The sequence below is a fragment of the Thermobia domestica genome, chromosome 5, assembly GCF_964235325.1.
Source record: "Thermobia domestica chromosome 5, izTheDome1.hap1.1, whole genome shotgun sequence".
NCBI lineage: Eukaryota > Metazoa > Arthropoda > Insecta > Zygentoma > Lepismatidae > Thermobia > Thermobia domestica.
Genome location: NC_137458.1, coordinates 216,234,155 through 216,258,225, shown reverse-complemented (window position 1 = coordinate 216,258,225; position 24,071 = coordinate 216,234,155). Strand labels below are relative to the sequence as shown.

General features: G+C 34.5%; 1 protein-coding gene across 1 annotated transcript in view; it reads right to left on the bottom strand.

Annotated features, from left to right (window-relative positions):
* Positions 1-3,415: 3,415 nt before the first annotated feature.
* The window catches only part of LOC145686401 (uncharacterized), a 32,066-nt gene continuing 11,410 nt past the window's right edge, over positions 3,416-24,071 (bottom strand). Inside the window, exons 2-3 of the mRNA XM_081759687.1 lie at positions 8,322-8,504; positions 3,416-6,750 (exon numbers count right to left, since the gene is read on the bottom strand). Of these exons, the coding sequence (XP_081615813.1) occupies positions 6,533-6,750; positions 8,322-8,504 (401 nt within the window). The 3' untranslated portion in view covers positions 3,416-6,532. The remainder of the gene's footprint in view (positions 6,751-8,321; positions 8,505-24,071) is intronic.

Sequence of the window (24,071 nt, the reverse complement as noted above, 5' to 3'; positions counted from 1 at the left end):
AAAGAAAGAAAGAAAACATATTCTAGTACGAAACAAAGCATAACAATTTAATATGTATATAATGACATATTGTACGAAAAGATAAAATAGGAGCTACACATAGAACATCTTAAAACTGAAGCTTCCAAATTCTTTAAACTTTTCATTGGATTAACTTTTTCAAAAATGGGGCGTCCACCCTTCAATTCTGTACACGATATATAAACAATGTTTAGAAGCAAAATTGGTATACGGTGCGATATTCTTCTCCCCCATACCACAAGATAACATAAAATCGTTAACTGATATTCAATATAAAGGCCTAAAACTAATTTTTCTCAACCGAATTTCTGCCCTAAAAATGCATTACTCGAAGAAGCCCAAACCATTCCATTAGATTTATAATTAAGGAAACAAGCTTTTCGCGTCTTGCAATAAAAGGATTTCCTCTCATAGAAAAGTTGCATCAGATGTTATATGATAATGAAATTAAACGACTACCTTATTATAATAGACTCCCATGAATTTTTGAGGCTTTTTGGATTTACGACAGATACAAGATCAAATTTATGAAGTTCCTTTATTGCCCTGTTTTTGTGCTTCGTTCACCACAGTTTCATCAAAAATCCTTTCCATCATCCCAGCGTACCCGACGAAACTATCATCTGATATCTCCTCCAAGATAATACCGGCAACTTGGCAACCACATATTGACAGACTTTCAGCAAATACTAAGATAATCGGTACAGATGGTTCTAAAACTCAGAATATGGTGGGTGCAGCTATCTACATACCTCAGGATCAAAAAACTATAAAGTATAGACTTCCACCTTACACTTCCACTACGAAGCAGAATCTTTTGCTATTAGGCAAGCACTACTATACATAAAAACGATCCGAATTTTAAAAAGCATGCATTTGCTCTGACGCCCTTAGTGTTTTACAAAGTTTAGCATCAACACATGGGAACAAAAGATCAACTTGGTTTCAATTACAAATTAAAAGTATCATTCTTTCTCTAAATTTTAATGGTATAGAAATCAATTTTTTATATACAAAAGCCCACAACAACATTATTTTTAATGAGATAACAGATGAAGCACCCAAAATAGCAGCTAGAGAAGGATTACATGCGAACATAAAACTGCCATATGACAATTTTATGCCTATTATCAAAGAAAAAATTTAAAATATTATTAGATCAATACCGGCACCAAATCAGGATGGGTCCCGGTAAATATTATTGGGACATCTCAGATCCACAAAGTAACCTTGGGATCAAATCCAACACTGGAAACGCTCAGACATAATAAACCTCTTTAAGCTTCGTCTACACACTGAACTAATCCCAGCTCAATTATTTAAAATTAATAATAATAATAATAATAATAATAATAATAATAATAATAATAATAATAATAATAATAATAATAATAATAATAATAAAGACATCCCCGGCTGTTGGTGTGGGGAGGAAGTGGCTGATATAAACCATTATAGTAATTATAGAAATATGCTATTTGATGTAATCAAAAAATATCAGGGCATGGGCCCCCATAAGGTTCAAACTCCTTTATCATCAAATAATGTACAGATCAATAAAACTCTAACAATGTTCTTACAAATTAACAATGTAAATATTTAAAAAAAAAAAAAAAAAAAAAAGATAACAACATGTAAGCAGTAAATTTTCTGTACATTGCATCCGGTGGGAAAAATCAAATAAAATCAAATAAAACAAAATAAACTAAAACATCTGGTAACAATCATGACAATTTTACCGGATACACTTCAAACTCATCAGAATAATCAAATTTTTGCAAATTAGTGCAAACATCATTCTAGCGTTGTTGGCGAGACGATTTCAACATCTGCGCCAGTATAAAACACCTCCTGGGAGGTGATCAAGATGAAGGTTTAACAAAATTAAAGAAATTAGTGATAGAAAGAATCAATTTTCGATTGAAGGTGATTGTCATTTGATCTCATTTGAACGGTAATTGTTAAAGTGGTTTTTGTAGAACAAATGGTACTAATTCCATTATTTTTAGTTTTTTTCTGCTAATTTGCACGTTTGCTATACATCTTGATGTGCAGAACATGAAAATAGAATGTCTTGTTTTGGTTTGGAAAGACTATGTAGAGAATAGGGAAAATTCGCTTTTGTCGAAGACAAAATAGATCTATGTAAGGAAAGCAGAAGTTGTGTTCATTTTTCTTTGTAAGCGGTTATAAACGTGGAACTATTTGGCAAGCGGAGGGAACTACTTCGCACAAGGTTACCGCATAGTTGGATTGTGGAAAAGTAACTGGTATTTGTATTCTGAACATGCATGCAGGTGTACAGAGACGCTCCAATTGGTGCCCTCACGCAGAGACGAGAAATAACACTCCATTAATTTTAACAAAATCGGTGCTAACTTACCTAAACCTAAGCTACCTCGACCCTATTCTACCCTACTTATCCCTACCTTACTCTAACTTAGCCTACTCTATTATACTCTTTTAAAGCGATCCTAAAATTGATAATTTTTAAATTTTCGCAGCTGTTATTATACTTTTTTAAATCGAAAACCAAGCGGACGACCAACTTAGGAATAAATGCCCACAAAAGAATCTATCACTTGGTTTTTGAAAGTGAGAACTGACAATTTCTTTTCCACTGATTGTTCGCTTGTTTTGTCTACGTATTGTATTGGTTCCAGTAATGACACTAGAGGAGGCAAGGGGGCATCTACCCAATGACTGCTCACCCAGAATGTTGTATTTTAATGTAAGTTAAGCAACATAAAACTATTTTTGTCGATATACAAAAAACACTCTGCCCTTCTGAAAATGTCTGTGCCTCTTTACTTCGGGGTACCCGAAGAAATTAAAGCTGACGTCATCACTGGTTGGCTCAATGTTGTTGCGATTACATGTGATTCGAATCCCACTCTGTTCTTGCTTATACAATTACGAAAGTAAGTTTTATTTCTTTTATTCACAATTAACTTATTGCATATGTTCTGTAGTAGTTAAGTGTATTACAGTGTTGAGTCATTCTCCTGCTCTCAGCTTTTATTTAAAATGTAAGTGAAAAGTGTGAAAAGTGTCCAATAATTCTACTCGTTATGTCTTACTGCTGTATGTTACGAAGAGAAGATGCGAACTTATGTTCATCCAGCTAATTCACGGTAAGCCTCGGTTCTTACGGTTGTACTAACCGAAGTTTGACTTTTAATAAGATTTTATCTCGAGAGAAGCTAAGTTCGCTTCATAGTATGAAATAGTACTCAAAAAAACCAACCACTAAAATCCACAGATATTACTTGTTTTATGTAAAGAAAAAATTTTCCTCTCTTCTTCAAAAAATTTTCGGGTAAGGTAAGGTTATCCTGCCTACTCTGAAGCTTTGCTACTGCAAATAACTATTCCAATAACAATAAACCAATCTACCACTTTTTCAACAAAACTTTATTAAATTAAATATTACCATGAACATTCAAATATTGTCAATGCATTCATTCATATCTCACAGTAAATTTACAACTCTGGTTTGTAACGTTTGACGTTTATTTGAATGAACATCACATAGAAACTAAACTATTGACAAATTACTTCACGTGTGTCATAACATAAAAAATGTTCATCAATTAAATGAGGAACAATTCATTGACACATGAATAGAAATAGCTACATATTACTATTTTATTTCAGATACAATTTTTGATAACAATTGAAGGTCTTATGGGGTGAAAAGGCTATGTTAAGTCAAAATGAAGAAAATGGAGTAAATTGAGTTCTAATATTCCTCTTTCTGGTTTCATATCTACGTATCTAATCCTGTTTGCATAAAAAGTGAAGCAAACTTTATATATAATCCATGTAACATTTGCATTTACTATGAAAAGAAACACATATTCACTGAATTTTAGGAAAAAAACTTATATAATCTTTTCATTGACTAAAAGCTCTTCAATTATGAAAAGCTTGCATCTCTTTATTCCTACCCACACTAGTTGAATTAGCAATAGCGAACTACTATGACAATATATACGTATTTGTCAATCATCCATGAATGAGCAACATTATTACTTTCTCTTGAATTTCATTAATTCTTTGTTATTGAATCACTGATGTTGATAAGAACAGCTAGACAATTCTTAACTTCCAAATTAGTTGAATAGAAAGTGACTTATTTTGCCTTTTAAAGGATTGAATGGAAGTCGCAGCCGAATTGACGTTTGGCGTGAATCAATGAATGAGCTCACGATGCTCTATTGCCAATGTCCAGTAAAAAATTTGCTTCTTGTGGGAGAATGGTATGATGTATTTATACGATTTTTGTCTCACCAAGAATATTCGCATGTCAGTCAAATCTGAATTCCACATCACAGGGTTGGCAACATCACTGGAAACTGATTGGTCGAGGTGAGAGCAGTGTTAAAACTAAAACGTCAACTCAGCTGCCCCACACAGTAGTAGATTTATATGAAGTCGTTTATATTTAAACTAAGAAAGAAATTTAAGTGGTGGAAAGAATGGAAACTTTCATCATTAATAATACGGTACACTGATCCTTCGACTTTACTGTGTACTTCGTAGATGTCATATATACTGTTTTTCTAAAGCACTTGACGTTATTGACCATGGCATTCTCTTAAACAAACTAGCATCCTTCAACTTCTCGAAATCAACTCTGCAATACTTTGCTTCCTATCTTCAAAATCGTAAACAAACTGTATTGTATCGAAATCACAAACCTCAAATCAAATCTGGAGTCCCTCAAGGCTCGAATCTGGGACCTCTACTTTTCATTTTGGCGATAAATCATCTACCTGAGTGCTTTCTATTTTCTAGAAATCTACTCTTTGCTGATGACCTTAAAATATTCAACAGAATTCAAACAATTCAGGACTGTTTAGAACTTCAGTGATTACAAATTTGGTGTAAAATCAATAAATTTAAGTTAAATGTTCGTAAATGCAGTTCTTTAACATTTGCTAGAAAAGAAAAATATATTCAATATGATTATTCATTATTAGGGGGAAAACTGGAAAAGCTTGATTTTACAAGGAATTTGGGAGTTATTTTTGATTCAAAATTATCCTTTATTAAACATATTGAAACTATTTGCAAAGAAGCCTACAAAAATCTTGGATATATTTATCAAGTCAATAAAGATTTCCAAAATGACCAAACTTTAATTGTGCTGTATTATGCATATGTCAGGTCGAAATTAGAATAGTGTAGTACTATATAGAACCCTAATATACAGAAATGCTCAGCTTTGATTGAGCGTACACAAAATATCTTTTTAAAGCTTCTTACACTTAAGAAAACAAAATTCTACCCGAAATTTCAAGCTACATTAATCTTGTTGAAAATTTTAAATTTGAAACTTTAGAACTCAGGAGAAGAAATATTGATTTATTATTTTTACATAAACTCTTTCATGGCAAAATCGACTGTCCTGCTCTTAACGAACAAATATGTATCAAAGTACCATCCACTAATTTGCGCGCTGATTCGAAAAATACATTTTTTTTTGTACGGCAGCGGAAACAAACGTATTAAGCAAATCTCCTATATGAGAGTTAGTGCATCCTCCAACTAACTAAAGAAAATTTCAACCTTGATGTACTGGCAGTGGACATAAAAAGTTTCAAGAAGTCTTTTAACTCTGTAAGCCGAATGTAGTTATTACCAATAGTTCTATTAATCCATGTAATCTCTATAATGTATATACTATGTAACACTGTAATTAGACCTGTGCTTGTTGTGTTATATGTCAATAAATTAAAATAATTAAATTTACTGTGTACCAAATATTTGACACTGTACTGATTGTATAGTGTACTTGCTTAAAAGTACAACTTTTCATCTTTCTTTTTAATGTAATTGTGATGTGAATATTAGCCACTGGGGGTTTAGTTTTGAGTTAGATTGATTGGATTAGAGTTTAGCATCCCTTTCAGCACCGAAGCTGTAAGAGACGTGGAACTAGAGCTAAATGTGGAATCCAACAACATAACTTCCCTCCAGGAATCGAATCGAGGTCTCCCGTGCTGAAAAGAAATTACATCTTAAGTTTTTATCCCACGGTTATGCCGGCTAAGCTAAAGTAGACGGTGATGATGAGAAATGAATGAAATGGTGGAGTGAAGAAAGTGGGAGGAAATGGGAGAACCCCGAGAAAATTCACACACACACGGCCAAATCTCACTTGGCGCGAGCTGGGATCGAACCAAGGACCTTCCCGCACTGAAGACGTGACTATGCTAACCATTATAGCCACGAGATAGCTCTTGCAGATTTAGGGTCGGAACTTAACTGGGAACTGGCAACAACGGAGCGCTGTTGCCCCATTTTACTCCTTTAAAACGACTGATGAGTGTACATTGAACCAATTTGCCTTACTTCAAGTAACAAGATGATTGTCAATTTTGAAACATAGAACGTAGGATTCAGCGTATATTTTTTATACATAAGCTGCCAATACATTTTTGATTTGAGTTCATTAATTTACGTCGCTCCTTTTGTAATGGTATTCAGCATTCTATTCAAATGCTTACATTGCTTTAATAAATAACACAATAAAACCAACACTAACTAACAACAACGAAGATATTCTTTGTACATTAGCTTCATTACACAAATCTGTGCCACAACTGCAGATTTCTTGCCTTGTTCCATATCCAGCTTTGAAAACGCACATTCCTTTTGGTCGTCCCGAGTCATCTGGACCAAGGAAACCACACGTTCGAATTACTCGTTCGTCAGGAGGCACTGGAATACAAATTATCACATGTATATTATACACAAACTACATAGAATTAATGGAGTAACGCAATAAGTAGATTATGATAAATAAGTTATAACAAATGAAGATATATTAGTTATTGTGCATTATAGTTAAATGACAAGTATTCTTGCTTTTGAATCGAATTCAGTTCCTGATGGGGATACATGTGATTCGGATTTTGTGTAAAAGTATTCAACATCTCTCATTGGTTTGGTGCTAACAAGTGGCATTGAACTTGAAAAGAATTCGATTTTATCTCATATAAGTTACCATAAGACGAGGTTACTTTGCACCAGATTTAAGGAATTTTAAAGAAAATAGCATGTAACTTACAGACGAAATGATTTAAAACGCTGTATTTTAAACATATAATAAGCTAGATATATAAGGAAAACATTCGCGCAAGTGTATTAGTGAACATTTATTATGACCATAGTTATTTAAATATAAACCTTGATACAAAGTAACCCCATAGATGAGGATACTTTGCCCAACATACAATAAAGGATGTTCAACATACGAACACAATGTTTCTGTGCAATGTTTTCCCTTCAGTATTTATACCTTTCACTTCCTACACAAAAATGCATGCAATCTACAAATATTGATATTAGAATGGTGGTACCAGTATCAGTACTTACAAGGGACCTTTTCCAGGTGTCACGCGAAATGTGGAACAAGACTATGGTCAATCGATTTGTGATAGTGAACAAGAAAATTCATAAGCGGGAAAAACCCTCTATCGCAACCGTTCCGTACTTATGGGGGGGAGTAGGAGTACTGTCAGCACAACACGTTGGGGACGTTTCTCCATTGAACATTTCCAGCACACTTAGCTCCAACAGTGTGCAACATTGAGCCACTACATTTCACTGTTATGTTTAGTGATAATAGTGCATTTTAAATCTGTGCCCACTTGTATATGGCGCTATTTCAAACAAAATATTTTGGCAACACTACTTTGCTTATGGCAACACTGTGGTTTTCGATAGAGCATTTTGTTCTCATTATGTTGTGTAGCTTTTGTTTTGATTGCTTTAACGGTTTTCAAGATATTTACTTTAAACGTATTCTCTGTCACATAAGTTTATGCATGTTTACCGCTGGATAGTATCTTTTGCCCCTTACTATGAGAATGAAATCGGTACACATTCCTTGCTAACACCTCGTGATTTACTTAAATGTTTTAAAGGTTTTAAAAGCTCAATTCCGAACCAAATCGATAACTGCATGATTTCTCTCATTGCAGTTAACACAAGACACTAAAGAAATATTTCAAAAGCTATAATGAACACGATACAACTGTATAATGAACTCATCACTGTTCCGATTTTGCCATTCTGCGTGGATACCAAGAACAAGAAGCGATCTGGAAACAACAGGGTTTTTTTTATGTTAAAATTTTGAAATTGTTGTAACAACAAATTCATGATGAGTAACCGCACCATTAATTTTATTTTATTTTATTTATTTATTTTAGAAAAAAAAGTACTGGATTTATTTAACTTTTGTCATATCAATTAATGCAACAGTAAAATTACTACTACTCACTTACTTTCATTCATTTCAAAATCAATAAACTGTTTTATCTTTCGACACGGTCCAGGATAATGTGCTTGAAATTCCAAATAACCTTTCGTTTCTGTACAATTTGTTATGTACTGTTCTGGAGGTGGGCTGTCTTCACATCCTGGATTGTACAAACTATTGCAAACGTAACATAGTGTGGGTGCATAAACTGAAAAAGAAAACATTGAAGCTGTATTAATTGACAATGTATTTTATAGTATAAAATTATTCCTAAATACACTCTTGCACATTAAAATGTAACACCAACAACAAGAAGAGATGGCAACCCCAGATAAAGGAGGCAGACGGATTAAGGCACAAAAGTGAAATTATTAAACTTACCGTTCTGTGCAACGTATAACAGTGCGAAGAGAGTCTAACAGAAATTTCAGAGGTCAGTAGCACGTGTATTTGTAAGGATGTCCACAACAGCTGCGAGGCGACGAGGCATTGGATATTCTCCTAGGATATGGCAATTTTACTTCTGCAATACTTTGTCAAAACTTATCAATTGCAGGTAGAGTAGGTCTTAGTGTATGTGACGTATTTTGCGATCGTGTACCACAAGTGATCAACGGGTGAGAGATCAGGTGAACATGCCAACCAAAGTATAAGATGTTACATGCCACATAGTCGCGCATTATCCAGTTGGAAAATGGCTTCAAATAGAACTTTGAAATAAAATTAAAAAAAAAAAAACCTACAACCCGATCTAACAAGTTGTAGACTAATTGTTGTAGACTAATTGAAAATCCTGTCTTTCCTGTTGTAGAGACAGGATTTTCATGAAGAAATTCAAGACAAGACAGACCTCTTTAAGAAAACGAGGGAAAACACCCTCAATTGTTTCGTGTGCATTATACAGTATGAAATCCCCTAGACTGTGCGATGGAACTACATATAATGCTAAACATGTATACAAGTGTTAAAATCAATTTATTTCTATGTTCTTTTAAGTAGTTAATTTTTATTTATGTTATTTTCATAATGTCTTGCGTGAACTGCGTAATTGTTTTTCCTTTGGGACTAACCTTCGGCTAACTGGGGGTTTCGCACCCAAACCTCCGCGTTTGCTCGATCTACAACCTTGCACCGAGCTTTATAAAATATCATATCTACTTTTTTCACTTTTTTCTCTACAAACAATAGTAAGGAAATTATGGATGTTTTAAATTTTAAAACGGCACCATTGTGAAACAAGATAGCATAATGAGAAAATGAAACAAAACTTCTAGAGATTATTACGGAAATTAATTAACACTTTTCATTTATCCTCTAGCACCAAAATTAAGAAGAAATGGATTTTTATATTTTTATATACATTATACCCAGGTAGGTATATAAGATAGCTCGTAATATCGTATATATATATATATATATATATATATATATATATATATATATATATATATATATATATACAGTGGAATAGCCAAGTGGAAAAGTGAAGAAAATTGCATAGTTACGCTACTCACCCATTTATTTTATTGTACTGTATGAAATATTAACAAATGTAACATGAAAAAACCTTATAATATTTAAAGAAAACTTCATAACAATGTAAACTATATATTAATTGAAGCTTATCTACTTAAATTACATTATTGGGAGGTAATTACCCAAGCCGAATTAAGTAAAGAAGTGTCTGATGCTTTGCCAATATTTAATGGTGTTAGGTATAAACAAACAGGTGGATACAGACTTCCTATTTCATCTTATATTAGTTATTTAGAGTTTCTGTTATACGGTTTTGTTGTATCACATTATGTGAATTTCTTATAACTATTCTTCACACATACTTCACTTATTTTACTAATTTAGGATTTAGGATTTGGATTTCTGGGCTTTCGGCATCTATGGCCATTTAGCCCGTCACGTATGAGGGATGACATCCCTCGGCGAGCATATATCCGGGGAAAGGGAAGGAAGAAAGGATTGGGGAAGGATGGAAGTTCTCTGGGACCTGTAAGTTAGGTGCCACCCAGTGTGAATGAGGAAAACCCAGGAAAAGTTCATTCAGGATGGATGATCTGAAAAAGCTTTTTACACTTTTTCGACAGAGTGCCCCCACTGGAAATCAAACCCGCAACCACTCGCACCGAAGATATATTTTATTAAAGTCTGTAACAAAATCCGACTATATAGTTCCACTGAAAATGTACATTAGTAATTAATACAGCCCGGATTTATATGCAAAATGCATGTTTATATTAACATGCAGAAACGTATGGAAAATATTTTTTCCCTTCCGACGGACATAAGGATTCGCTTGGGAGGCATATGATAGCGCATACATATAAGTGCAGAATTTCGATGTGCATGCATATTTCGTAAACTTTTCAGGATACTGCATATGTCCGAATTTTATTGCTGCATACTAGCACATTTCAAAGTATATCACAAGAAAATATCCTTTATTTAAAGTGAACTGCATCACTTTGTAAACGCAGTTGCAGAATAAAATTTGTTTTTTTGGAAAAATAGCGTTGAGTTTGTTGCTCATAATCCTAGGTAAATTCAATTTTGATTGCTTTCAAATTAAGTGTTTTTTATATGCACCGGTAACTTCTGCTGATGTAGAAAGGAAATTTTCGATCTTCTAAACGTTTCTCACTTATTAACGCAGATGGTTTAAAGAAGAAAAGCTAAGAAAAACATTCATAATTCAATGCAAGAGAAGTCATTAAGGTATTGAAAGAAATTGAAATTTTACTTTCTTAGTACATTTTTCTGTGCAAATGTTAAATTTTAATGCATATTTTTCTTATATTTTTCGTGCATATTTGCATGCATATCTCAGGGTTTGTTTCTACATGGAAATCCGGGCTCTAGTAATTAACATTGCACTTTAAATTTAAAATTTTAGTTATATGGATGTAAGATATTTTCCTTTTAACTTCAGTTACGGTTAGTAGAATGTTTTGATTTTACTTTTTATATGTAGATAATTCAAATTTGTCATATATATATATATATATATATATATATATATATATATATATATATATATATATATATATATATATTAAAAAAATTCTTACGGTGCACGTGTGAAAAACTGGCCACCTGTTTCGATAAATCCAAATCCGTTCCCTTTACTCATACATAACGGACATAAAATATAACAAAAATATTTTTAAAAAACTAAAAAAATTATAAAGAAATACATATATTGCATGGAAATAATCTAGTACTGCTACGTTAATTTATCAAAACTGCAACTCTATTTTAGTTTAAAATAAATTAAGTATTTACAGTAGCTCTGGTCAGAAAGGTTTAATTATTACTGTTAAAATCCATAGCCGTTATGGATAGAGTTAGAAGATAATTCAGATATATCATTGCACTGCTGTAATTATTTCGTTGTTTATTTTGTTTTAGAGTACTGTAGAATCACTTCGACAGCGAAGCGGCAGGAACGACTAACAGTGTTGAGGGAAGGCATTCAAAATTGAATAGAAAATTGTCTCATGATCATTTCAATATATTTGCATTGTTGGAGTTATTGAAGCAAGAACAACTCACTCACTCACTCTATGGCCTATGGAACCCGGAGGTTCAATGCCGCGTTCACAAAAGCTCTCCACTGACTTCTATCCTTAGCTAATTGCATCCAGTTTCTACTTTGTATTCCTATCTCTGCGCTGCGAGATCCATCTTAATATTGTCCTCCCATCTGCGCCTAGGTCTTCCTAATGGTCGTTTTCCGTTGGTCTTCCAGTCAAGACTTTGAAAGCGTTTCTACTTTCTTCCATCCTAGCTACATGACCTGCCCACCTAAGCCTCCTAGAACTTGATGACTCTAACAATGTTTGGTAAACCGTATAAATTATGTAGTTTTTCGTTATGAAATTTCCGGCATTACCCATTCCCGTTCCTCTTGGGTCCGAATTTTCGTCTCAGAATCTTGTTCTCAAATACTTTCAGTCTATGTTCTTCTCTGAGAGTAAGCGACCATGTTTCGTAACCATATAGAACAACAGGCATGATTATCGTTTTATATATTTGAAGCTTGAAATTCCTCGATAGAATCCGCGACTGAATAATAACACGAATTCCCTGCTTTTAGTCGACATTTAATTTCTTCATGAATATGATTTTCATCTGTTAATATTGATCCTTGATATTTGAAACTATCCACTTTATCAAAAGTATTATTTAATATTTTAACACATTCATAATTGAATAGAATTTACATTGTTGGAGTTATTGAAGCAAGAACAACAGAAGAATGAAAATCTAATGTTGTTGCTGGGGGTAGCGTACCGGCCAAAAGTGCAGAAATTGAAGTATAAATTAAATTAAATTAAATCTTTGAGTTTACTATACCACGTTTATGCTTGTTAGGCTAAGGGGGACAATGATTAAAGAAAGAGAATGATAATGGAATAATTGGTGGAATGAGAAAGTGGGAGAAAACGGAAGTATCCTAAGAAAACCCATGGAAACGGTGTTGGCCACCACAAACTTACATGGCTGGGGATCGAACCAAGGAGCCTACGCACCAGAGGTAAGCACTGTACCACGGAGCCACTGGCCCCTTCAAAATTGAAGTACAAAAATGCTTAGATCAGCGAATTAATACTTTGAAGGAGAGAATAAAATCTAGAGCTATAGGTTTAATGGACTACGTTGATACTATATATATCGTATTGCATAATTTGGAAAATTGATTATGAATGTAAGACAGAAAAAAAGGACAAATAAGCGAACACATAGAATAGCATAGCTCTTTTCTATTTTTCATTTCTTTTATTCCTAATCACTTAGTTTTATTTCATGCTAAAACGTTTTTACTTCCTTTTGGTGACTTACATTAACACTAGAAGGACCGGATGGGTAAAAATGACCCATCACCATATTTTAATATTCCACTGTAAACGTACCTGAAATACTAAGTGAATAATATTTTATGAATTTGTTAAGGCCAATAGCATTAACAAATTCATAAAATATTATTCACTTAGTATTTCAAGTACGTTTACAGTGGAATTTTAAAATATGGTGATGGGTCATTTTGACTCATCCGGTCCTTTTAGTGTTAAATCAGTATCCTGGATTCATATAAAACTAAAATTCCCAAGAAAAGTCCTCAGTTCGAAAATTTCCCTTTGTCTAAACAGTAGGCGAAACAGGAATAGGCAAAACAGGAAGGAATCATTTTATCATAATAATTCTACCGGAAGCGGCTAATAATTATGGGATGTAAAAGGCGTCCCAGTTTAATAACACGGGGAAGATTTTTTTTTAGTTCTCCATAAAATTCCACTAACATTGAAAATATTTAATTTTGATGGTTTACTTAGATAACGCTATCAAAAATCTAATAACATACCGAATTTCAAGTTTTCATTCCAATTTCAATTACCTAAAACATGAAATTTCATGTTCAAAAATAATATGGGAATTTTTTTATCCCTGTTTTTTACCTCCTGAAAATGTAAAAGATATCTTTTTAACAATTTTTCTGTTGATTTCTCTAAGCATAATTTCAACTTTACACTTCAACCGTAAGTATTCGTGATTTTATTTCAGTTTATGTAGCTTTATATACTGAAAATGTCGGGGGTCGTGGTGGCTCAGTGGTAGAGCGTTCATCTCTGGTGCTTGGGGTCCCGGGTTCGATCCCAGCCCCCGCCAAGTGAACTTTGTGGTGGACAAACACCGTGTGCGTGGGTTTCCTCGGGGTTCTCTTTCTCCATTCCACCATTTCATTCATTACTCATCATCACCGTCTCCTTTAGCCTAACCGACATAAGCGTGGGACGTAAAACTTAAAGATTTCATTTTCATACTGATGTCATATTCGAAAGCATAACTAGCTTATGTGAAATAAAAGAGTGTGATTGAAAAATATCTGTATTGATTTCATTCTTATACAAAGCCCACAACAGGCGAGCAGATGCAAACCCGTTAAAAAGCTTTTTTCTTTCCTTCATTCTTTTTAAATGTGAAAGATATACCTGCTTAGGGAGTGCCTCTGCTCGTAGACTAAAGACAATATAATAGCTATATAATTCTTGGTTTCGCTAGTGTTATATTTGTGTTATTTTTCCGGAACTAATAAATACATATCATTGCCAGGAAAAAATTTCAATAATGGTGCTATAATTTGGATTTGTAGTAGATCTTCCATGATTAACAAAATAGACTGTAACATTATATCTTTATATTCATTCTCCAAAGCATTAGTACAGATAATATGGAACTGAACTATTGTATTTCTTATATAACGAAGAGTCGTGACGTCATAAGGAAGATCTTTTATGGTCATTTCCATGTTTTATACGTTCCACAGTGTGTTCACAGTACGGTATGAAATGGTTCATAGCTATACTCGAGCATTAGCGTCTCTTATGCCTCTTCTAATTATCCGATTGTCATAAGTAATACATCGTTTAAAAGCACATAGAATACAGATTCAAATGATATATAATTTGTGCTCATACTTTCTAAATTTTAGAAGAAGAAGAAATCTTAAAATTTAGGAAGAAATATTTTTTTTTATTCTTGGGCAGTTGGCATCACTTACGCTTACCGTACGACGACAAAAATAATCCAGAGTTTAACTAAGATATTTGTGTAAAACATATGCAACAATCATGCAGATCGGTGTAATACAAAGTAAGAGAAAAACCAGAAAACAAATATTGCCAATGAAACACACTTAATATTAAGCTTGTGGTGCCCCCTCCTCTTTCCATAATGTTCTCCACTGAGACTACGCAACCAAAACTAAATTGTCCACATATAATTCAACTTCGACTATAGATCTATCGTCATATATGAGGGGAAATTTAACATATAACATATGATATACAGGGTAACAAGAAATATCCCGGACGAATGTTTGCTACCATACATTTATTAAACCGAAACAACACATAATACCAAGAGAATGGGTACTGAGGAACAATATGTTTAGCCGGTTTCGAAGTAGCCGCCGTTGGCGGCGATAGAGAGGTCCAACGTGCTTTCAAATGTTCGGCGATAGGCCGCAGGTCCTAGGCGACAATGGGTTACACTTCCCGATTGCTTTAACCATTTCAATCTTTTGTGGCGTGTAGTGCATGCTTTGGCCTCCAAAATCGATCATACACCGTAGTCCATGAGGTTGAGATCCGGCGAGTAGGGCGGCCATTCTGTAGACCACATCAAGTCCGGATTTCTGTTGAAAAGTCCATTCCGTATCGCCGGAGTGCCGCTTAGCAGACGGAAATACCACTGTCTCAAGAATGTCGCGTCGGTACACCTTGTGGTAGATCTTGACCCTTGACCCACGGACACGAGAGTCTTGCTGCTTGCGCAAATTGCGCCCCAGACCATGACCGACTGCGGATTTTGGCGGTGTTCGACGATGGCTGAGGTGCCGGGAGCCTCTGCGAACCAGGTTTTTGGTGATTGTGCGTTTGCTCTACGATGAACAGTTTCTCGTCGGTGAAGAGAATGCACTCCCATCGCTGACCTGCAGTCCCGTGCTTAAAAATGGGTCGCATGCGCTTGCTTTTGTCCGTAAGCAGCTGAACATTTTAGAACTTGTAGATTTGAGGTTGAGCTACAATTTCGCTATTTGCCTCACCGATTCGCTGTTGATTGCAGTTTCACGAGCGATATTTTTCACGGAAACCCTCGGATTTCGTTGCACTCGCTTTTTGATGATCTTGCTGTTCTTGGACGTGTTGATGGTGCGCTTTCTTCATCTTCCGGGACGGTCGCCTTCATGGCCGAGCTTCTGAAATCGCGAACTGCGTCTGAGACTGTCTTTTCTGGAACACAAGCAAATGTTTGTAATCTTAAAGGTAGCGCAGTTCCAACATTGCCCTACGTTTGGTTGCCATTTTGAAATAAAAAATAAAACCCTCGTGCGGAAGCCGAAAAAAAAAACATGTACAGGTACACAAGAATCCAACAAAACAACACTTATCTGGCTAGAGGACACTACGTTCCTGGCAAGATATGCCAAAATTTGTACGAGTTATTTCTTGTCACCGTGTAGTTCACAGATAAATTCACAGTAATCAAAGGTTTGTGACACTTAATCTTCATTTATTTTGCTAATTATCACAAATCATGCAGCATGCACAAACTGAACAGCATATAACATTTTCACGTTTACAAGCACGTATCATATTCGAACAACCACTTTTACACCCACAATAATGGAAAATTCTCTCAGGAATGAAATTTATGTTCTGTACAGGCATTAAAACCCCATGGTCAAAGCATCATCCATATTCCACTGGATTTACTCTGTGATGAGGCGCCATGACTGATGCGCAAGTATGAACAACATAGTAACAACGTTTTAGATGAGTACACAGAGAATGTGATGTAGGAGGCAGTTGTTCATTCACTGATTTCAACAAACTTTTGTTGTACATTTATCACTTCAACTCATATAACGTTTTTCCTTCACACTTCGGTTTAATAACTTTAGCAAGTAATTCTTCAGCTTGAGAAAAACTCTTCTGATCCGGTAGAAATGATAGCCCGAAATCTTGTAAATAGAGTTCTAGATGTGCTTTTAAGGCTGAAGTTTTAGTTCCAATCTTACTAGTGATATCTCAACCAGTTCATATATGAAGAGCAAGTAAAGATTTACACAAAGATTGACTCAAGCGTTCGGCTATTGTATGAATGGGAATTGTGCTGTTTGCTGACTTCATCAACCAAAGCTCCTGTATTCCATAAGAAATCATCTGTTAAAAGCGCAGAAGTAGTATGGCAACATACGCATCAGATGACATTAGAACGATTATCGATGCAGTGTGGTATAATTCTAAGATCTGCTTCCTCAATGTCAAATTCCAATTCAGAATGTAATTTTATTTCAGAATTACAAATTTATTTCGCTGAAGTTCTTGAAAAAACACTCAAATGACTACTGTAGTTGAGAGTGATTTTAAGTGTGTGAATTATGATTTTCCTATGAATAGGAGACTATCAATTTCTGCTACTTTCTAATGCTGTCAATAAATGATTTTTGTGCTATATTTAAGTGATGTAAAACTATGTATCATAAAAGCTTACTCCATTGGGAAAAACGTTGGCCATTTTAAAAGTAAATTAATAATGATGATAGTGAAAACGGTGGCTGAGTTTTATAACATACGATAATTGTCAGTGTTTCAAGTTTTAAAGAATTTATGCGAAAATCACGTTTTGTCCCGAAATTTTGGGTTTTGCGCTTCTGACACAAATTGGGGTTGCTTAGTATAAGTGTTACCTCGTTTGAATTTACGTTTCTTAAGATTTCTAATGATATATATATAACTCTTGGTCCTATGTGATAAAAGAAGCTGACTACAACCGTGAAAGTGTATGTCACCTTATGCACTTTTGTACAAAGAGGTTAGAAAGTAACATAAGTTATTTTTTTCGGCTTGTATTGCACCAATTTGTGTCATTGTTGGCTATGATTGGGATAAATACCAAGGATATCTTTAGGTGGTGTTTCGTTGGTGTGCAATAACTGTCAGTGTGGCAAACTTCTCACGATTTCTGAAAATATCTTTTTTAAATAAAAAAAGAAATTTAGACGATGGGCATATATGTTATTTACTTAGATTCTCTGTCTTTCAAGCTTTCCAACCATATATGATTCATGGCTTTGTGATAATTAGAACGGTGGCTAGAAGAATAAACATAAAGGATGACGCTTTCCATAAATTCCTTGTCGTCACCTAAAGATGGCGGACATTTTTCAAAATTGCGGGAAAAGCTACAGTGGGATTTTAGGGGACTTTTAGTATGTTATTCCTGACACATCCCCCTACTTCCATACCAATTTTCAGCTTGTTACTAATTTGTTCCTTTCTCAATCTTATCTTTACTGGACTACTAACGCACCTAGGTATGTTCGAAATTCTAATTCTTGTGCCTTTGCAATTATTGTATCTTTAAAACACTTCTGCAGTAACTCTTTGTTTCTAGAAGACGCCCGAAATGTCTCAATCTGCACGGGACAGCATGTGGAGCTATCAATTGTTAGGAGTTCAATTGTATCAGCCATCTTTCTTCTCTCTCTTGTTCCTTGCTTTTTTGACACTTCTTGGTAGCTATCCAATACAAAGTCTACCCGACATTGTTTCCTGCTGTTTACAGACATATCCAAGACCGTTGTGCATATTTCCTGGATAGTTTTAATGTTTTGGCTGGAATTTTTCTTAGTTGATTCATCACATCAACAACAATACAAAAAGGTTTACTGGTTACAATTATCAGGTATTAAATTCTTGAGTAGCTCAGATAAGAGTGTATGTTTCGTAGTTGCTAAAGTAAAGCCATCTGAATCAAACAAACTATTGGAAAGTGTGCTTTCGTACTTCAAAATTACATCAGTATCATAGCCTCTTTCCTTAGCAATTTCAAGAATCCTATAGCATTTTGTGGTCTCCTTCAAAGTTTTTTTTTTTTTTTTTACCATAAGATTGTTTTTCTTTAACTCGTTGATCTCGTTTATTTCTCTGTTCCTTCAGTCTTACAATAGGATCAGATAGCAGTTTAGATTTATTTACAAATCTATCAAGACGAAAATCTTCATGAACCTTGACTTCTGTCTGTAAAAAACTCAAAATTAATTCTGAATCTTCCGAACTTCTTTAGTCAGAAAGTTACACAACTTTACAGTTCTATAATGTGGTTCGTATGGATTGCCACAATGAGTCTGCATAAATCGTAGAATGGACTGAACATGAGATTCAAGCTGAACTGCAAGACTTCTTGTCAGTTCATGATGTAAGTCAAGCTCGTAAGTGACTAATTTGATATTAGTCAATTCCCTAAAAGTATTGCATATACGAGTAGACAACTTTGTGGTAGACTAATTCCCATTCTGCAACATATCCTTTTCGCCGAGTTTCTCCAATTATCCCACCACTGAATTTTTACTCCGGTTTATAGTGTGTTCCAAAGCCATATCAGCTTAACAGCATTGAATTGAGTATTTGCTCGCCGAACAACAAAATGAAATTCAATAAATTTGATGTTGTTGTTTTGATGATCACTGCTCAGCAAATTCATAGTTCCCAAGTACAATGAACACCATCTGATATATTTAATACAATTAAAAGTTCTAAATATTGGTAATAACTGTTGTATTGTCTCTAAATGTAGTAGCCACAGTCCTTTCCTATCAGCTCGAAAGAATTTTTTAGAAGTGTTACCATGTGCCAAAATCCATTCCAATAACGAGTCATTTCATTTCTTTCCATGCAATCTGAGACAAAAGCTAAAGCTTCTGACGAAGGTCAGAAATTTATTCACCCAGCTTTTGATGTTCTTGAGCATAAGGCTTGTTCCTATCGTGCATTTCATCTAAGAGGATTTTTGCTTCGTTTTTTTTAATTTTTGAAACTGTTCCCCAAATTTCTGAAAAAAATATTTCCATTGCATACGTTCAATAGCATCTACTACTATTAAAAATGCTTTTAACGAACAACTGTAGTTGTTACATTTTAGAATTGATGACATTAAGTTGACACTGAATACCCTTCTCTGTAAAAGCGTGCTCAGTTCCAGGTCCTGCCAAATACTTTCCAATGTATTTCGTAACAATTTTGGACATGTAGAACTATAATAATATCAAGATAATATCTTTAAATTCTTCAGGGTTCAGGAGTTTTATAGTTATAGTTATAGCAGCAATATTATAGATTCCTTCATCACAAACAGTTGGTAGTGCTTCTTGACGAAGCTGTTTCCTTATATCTTGGAAATTATTCATAGCTGTATATACAACTGCCTCATTTGTTGCAGGATATGGAATACTTGGAAGAAATCCTACTCTTTTCTCTGGGACGTTGGCCGAAAATATAACAGCATTGAATCTATTCAATGTAGATATGGTAGAATCATACTTGTCCTCGACATGAGACAAGGCTCGGCACAAACTGACAACTTTTTGTTTGCTACTAAGTTGATCTCTTCATATGATGTTCTGGAAATTCTTAAATTCGTCAGGTATTCTGGAAATTACATTGTTTCTGGGAGATGTAATACCCTTTAACGATGGTGATAATTTCTAAGGATTTGACATGGTAGGTGCATTGGCATTCTTTTGCTTTCATTGTCTAAATTCATGGATGAAACATTTGGCTTTGTTTTAAGAGTCGTTGACGCATCTCGAAAGATCAAAATGACAATGTTGTATGTTCCATGTAATCCCGATAAAGTAACATCCTTATGATCAAAATTATCAAAATTTCATACTTCGTATTTCATATTTCATACGACATTTCTCTTCATATTCATAGACTGAAATAGTGATGTCGTCATTTCCTCCTCGTTACCATAGTGATCGCCATGTTGTTTTCTAAACAAACGCATGCAGCGATAGGAATACTATGAAGTATACTGCTAATAAGAACACACATTTAATAATAATTTTAGAATATTTTGAGAACAAAGTGAAGTTGACACGAAAAGATACAGATTAAGAATATGGATCCATTATTTAGAAAATTTACGAGTGAAATCTAGTAATTAACGGAATAACATATAAAGAACAATTTTGTACAGGGGGCACATCTCTAGGTAATCTGATAAAATAGAAATTGCATAAGTAATGCCATTACCAGGTAGTGCACAATGAACAAAAGCAACTACACGCGATGCAAATACTGGTAAAGTACAGACTGATAAGCTGTCGGCACAATGAAAATAGAACAAATAGGGCTACTTGATATGTCTGCAAGAAAAAATTATAGTCTACTTTGAAATCCTTGTTGTTAATTATATTGCCATATTCAGATATTTTACGCCCACACTTTAAAATACGAGTACATAGTTGCAGTCGCTACAAAATAAAGAAATAATCAATAAAAAAATACACGGAGCTTGTAACCATGTACGTTCTGAGAATTTTCAATCTGGACCAATTTCTGGTTGGTTAACATGCATTGGATCTTTCCTTATATTTCCTACTTACCTTAAAAATATAATAACAAGGAAACATCCAATTATGAGGGGTTCAGCACAAGTTTTAAACACTATTTTTGTCGACCTACACGTTTGGAATGTAATGTGTGATACCGATGGCACTAATTATTTTCCACAATTATTTAAATTTAATATCCGATAATAAAATAAGCTAAATATATTTTGACACTTAACGTAACCTCTAAATGTATAAAACACAAAATCTGTGATATCAGGGGAAACGTTTCACTTTCAACGCTTGACATATTTCAACATATTATTTACCTATTTGCTTGCTTTTTCTATGTTTTCGTAGTTTCTTTTACTCTGATGTTTGTAATCCGGAAGTTAACACGTCACTGTTTTCGTTTTGTACTTAGGTTCTAATGCCATGTTTAGAAAATAAAACTACGATCACCATAGCAACCAGACGGATGTGACGTCACACTATTTCAGTCTATAGAGAACATGATTGTTCAAATTAAGATATCTCAAGCAGACGTACTGCATACCGGACGTAACCTCAAAATCCGCAACACTGGAATATTTTGATTACTCTGAATGTATCTGTCAACTATATTATACATTGTATGTTAAATTTCCCCCCATATATGTTGGGGCACCATAAGCTTAACATTAAATGTCTTTCATTGGCAATTTTGTTTTCTGGTTTTTCTCTTACTTTGTATTACACCGATCTGCATGATTGTTGCGTATGTTTTACATAAATAAGTTAAACTTTGGATTATTTTTGTCGTCATACGATAAGCGTAAGTGTAGCCAACTGCCCAAGAATAAAAAAAACATATTTTTCCTAAATTTTAAGATGTCTTCTTCTTCTTCTTCTCCTAAACTTTAGAAAGTATGAGTACAAATTATATATCATTTGAATCTCTGTTCTATGTGCTTTCAAACGATGTATTACTTATGGCAATCGGATAATTAGAAGAGGCATAAGAGGCGCTAAAGTGCATGTCTGCGAACTTTGACAAGCGTCAATCAGCCATTTTCCAAAATGGCGGATTCTGAAGTTATGCCCGGGACACAGAATGTCTACCTAATATTTTTTATTCAAACATGTTGTCCATGAATGTGAATAAACAAGTCGTCAACTATCAAATTCCTACAGAGGTATTGCTAGGGACTCGATTATCGAAGGGATGTTGAATTTGACGGTTCTTTAGAGTTTAACTTTCCCTTTCAGCACCAACACTGTTTGACGAGACCTATTGTTTAGTGTGGATTGCAACGGGGCTTACTCAGGTCGGGTATGTCGGATCCGCACATTCCGCTCAAATTTATACCTCTCAATACATATCCGTTTTTTTTATGTAATACAGTGAAACCTCTGAATAACGGACACCAATGGGACATTAATTTTTGTCCGTTATTGAGAGGTGTCCGCTACAGAGAGGTTCAGAAATTTAATTTCTCCCAACGGTAATTGTATGCAGTAATATACAGTAAAAACATTATGTATGAGCGTAAATACGTAAAATTCAATATGAAAATACTGTATTTAGTACGTACAGTATTTGAATTACGGGGAGGGATGAAGGAGAAATTCAATTGTTAAATAATAATATTGCTGGGGATGTGTTAATATATTTGTATATTGCAAAAGATAATGCGTGTATGGTAATTTTCTTAAGTACATGTCATCACCCTGTAAAAAATCCATTAATTCACATACCGCCTATACTAAAAGTAAAAATAGCTTAACAAGTGCATACAGTATTATTTTTAAATATTGAAAATGTTGAGAACGAACTTACCAACTATGAATTTCTTGGGAAAAAGTCTGCAATAGTTGTCTGCCGTGTACATCCTACGGACACTAGTTTCTGTTCGAAATTTGCTTGTAACTGTTGGATCAATTGGAGAGCTTCTGTGTCACCGCGATTAATGGCAAATTTCTTTAACTGTTCAACTGTTTGACACGCCAATTTGTAGTTTGGTATCTCGAGTTGATCCAACGAATTTGCTTCTGCTGTTTCCTCTTCACTTTCACTGCACTCATTGTCTTTCACATTGTTTACGATTTTAGCGATTTCTGTACCGTTGTTTTCAATTGACAAATCTTTATCAATAGACGTGTAATCGGACGCCTCAACATGTCCATGTCCAGCTTGTACGAGAAGTGTCTGGATAGAACTTTTGATTTCATCACCCTCTACGTCTTCGACGTTTGGCTCGCACGGGGCAGAAAACCCAGCTTTCGAAAAACAGTTCCGAACGGTTTCTTTTTTCACTGCTTTCCACGACAAATTTACCCAACCAATGGCATCGAGTACATTGATCGATTTACTAAGTGCTGTAGAAGAAACTGAATGGTCCATTTTTGCAATAAGACGTCTGAGTATCATCTGCCTATAATGACTTTTGAATACTCGAATGATACCTTGATCCAGTGGTTGACAGACTGATGTGGTGTTCGGAGGTAAAAAAATTAACTCTACATTTTTTAATTTTAGTTGTGGGTGGGAAGAAGCGTTGTCGAGGAAAAGTAGAACTTTTCTTTTTTGTTTTGCATTTTTCTTGTCAAAATTTGTAACCCATTCTGTCATGATATCCCTTGTCATCCATGATCTTTTGTTCGCTGTCCACTCTACAGGTAGTTTTCTAACGTCAATGCCTTTAAAACAGCGAGGTTTTGCTGCTTTCCCAATAACTAATGTTTTTTCTTTGTCCCCTGCCATATTTGCACACAAAAGCACAGTTAATCGTTCCTTTGATATTTTCCCACCCGAACATTTCTCACCGCGAAAACTTAATGTCTTTTCAGGTAAAGCACGAAAGAGAAGACCCGTTTCATCTG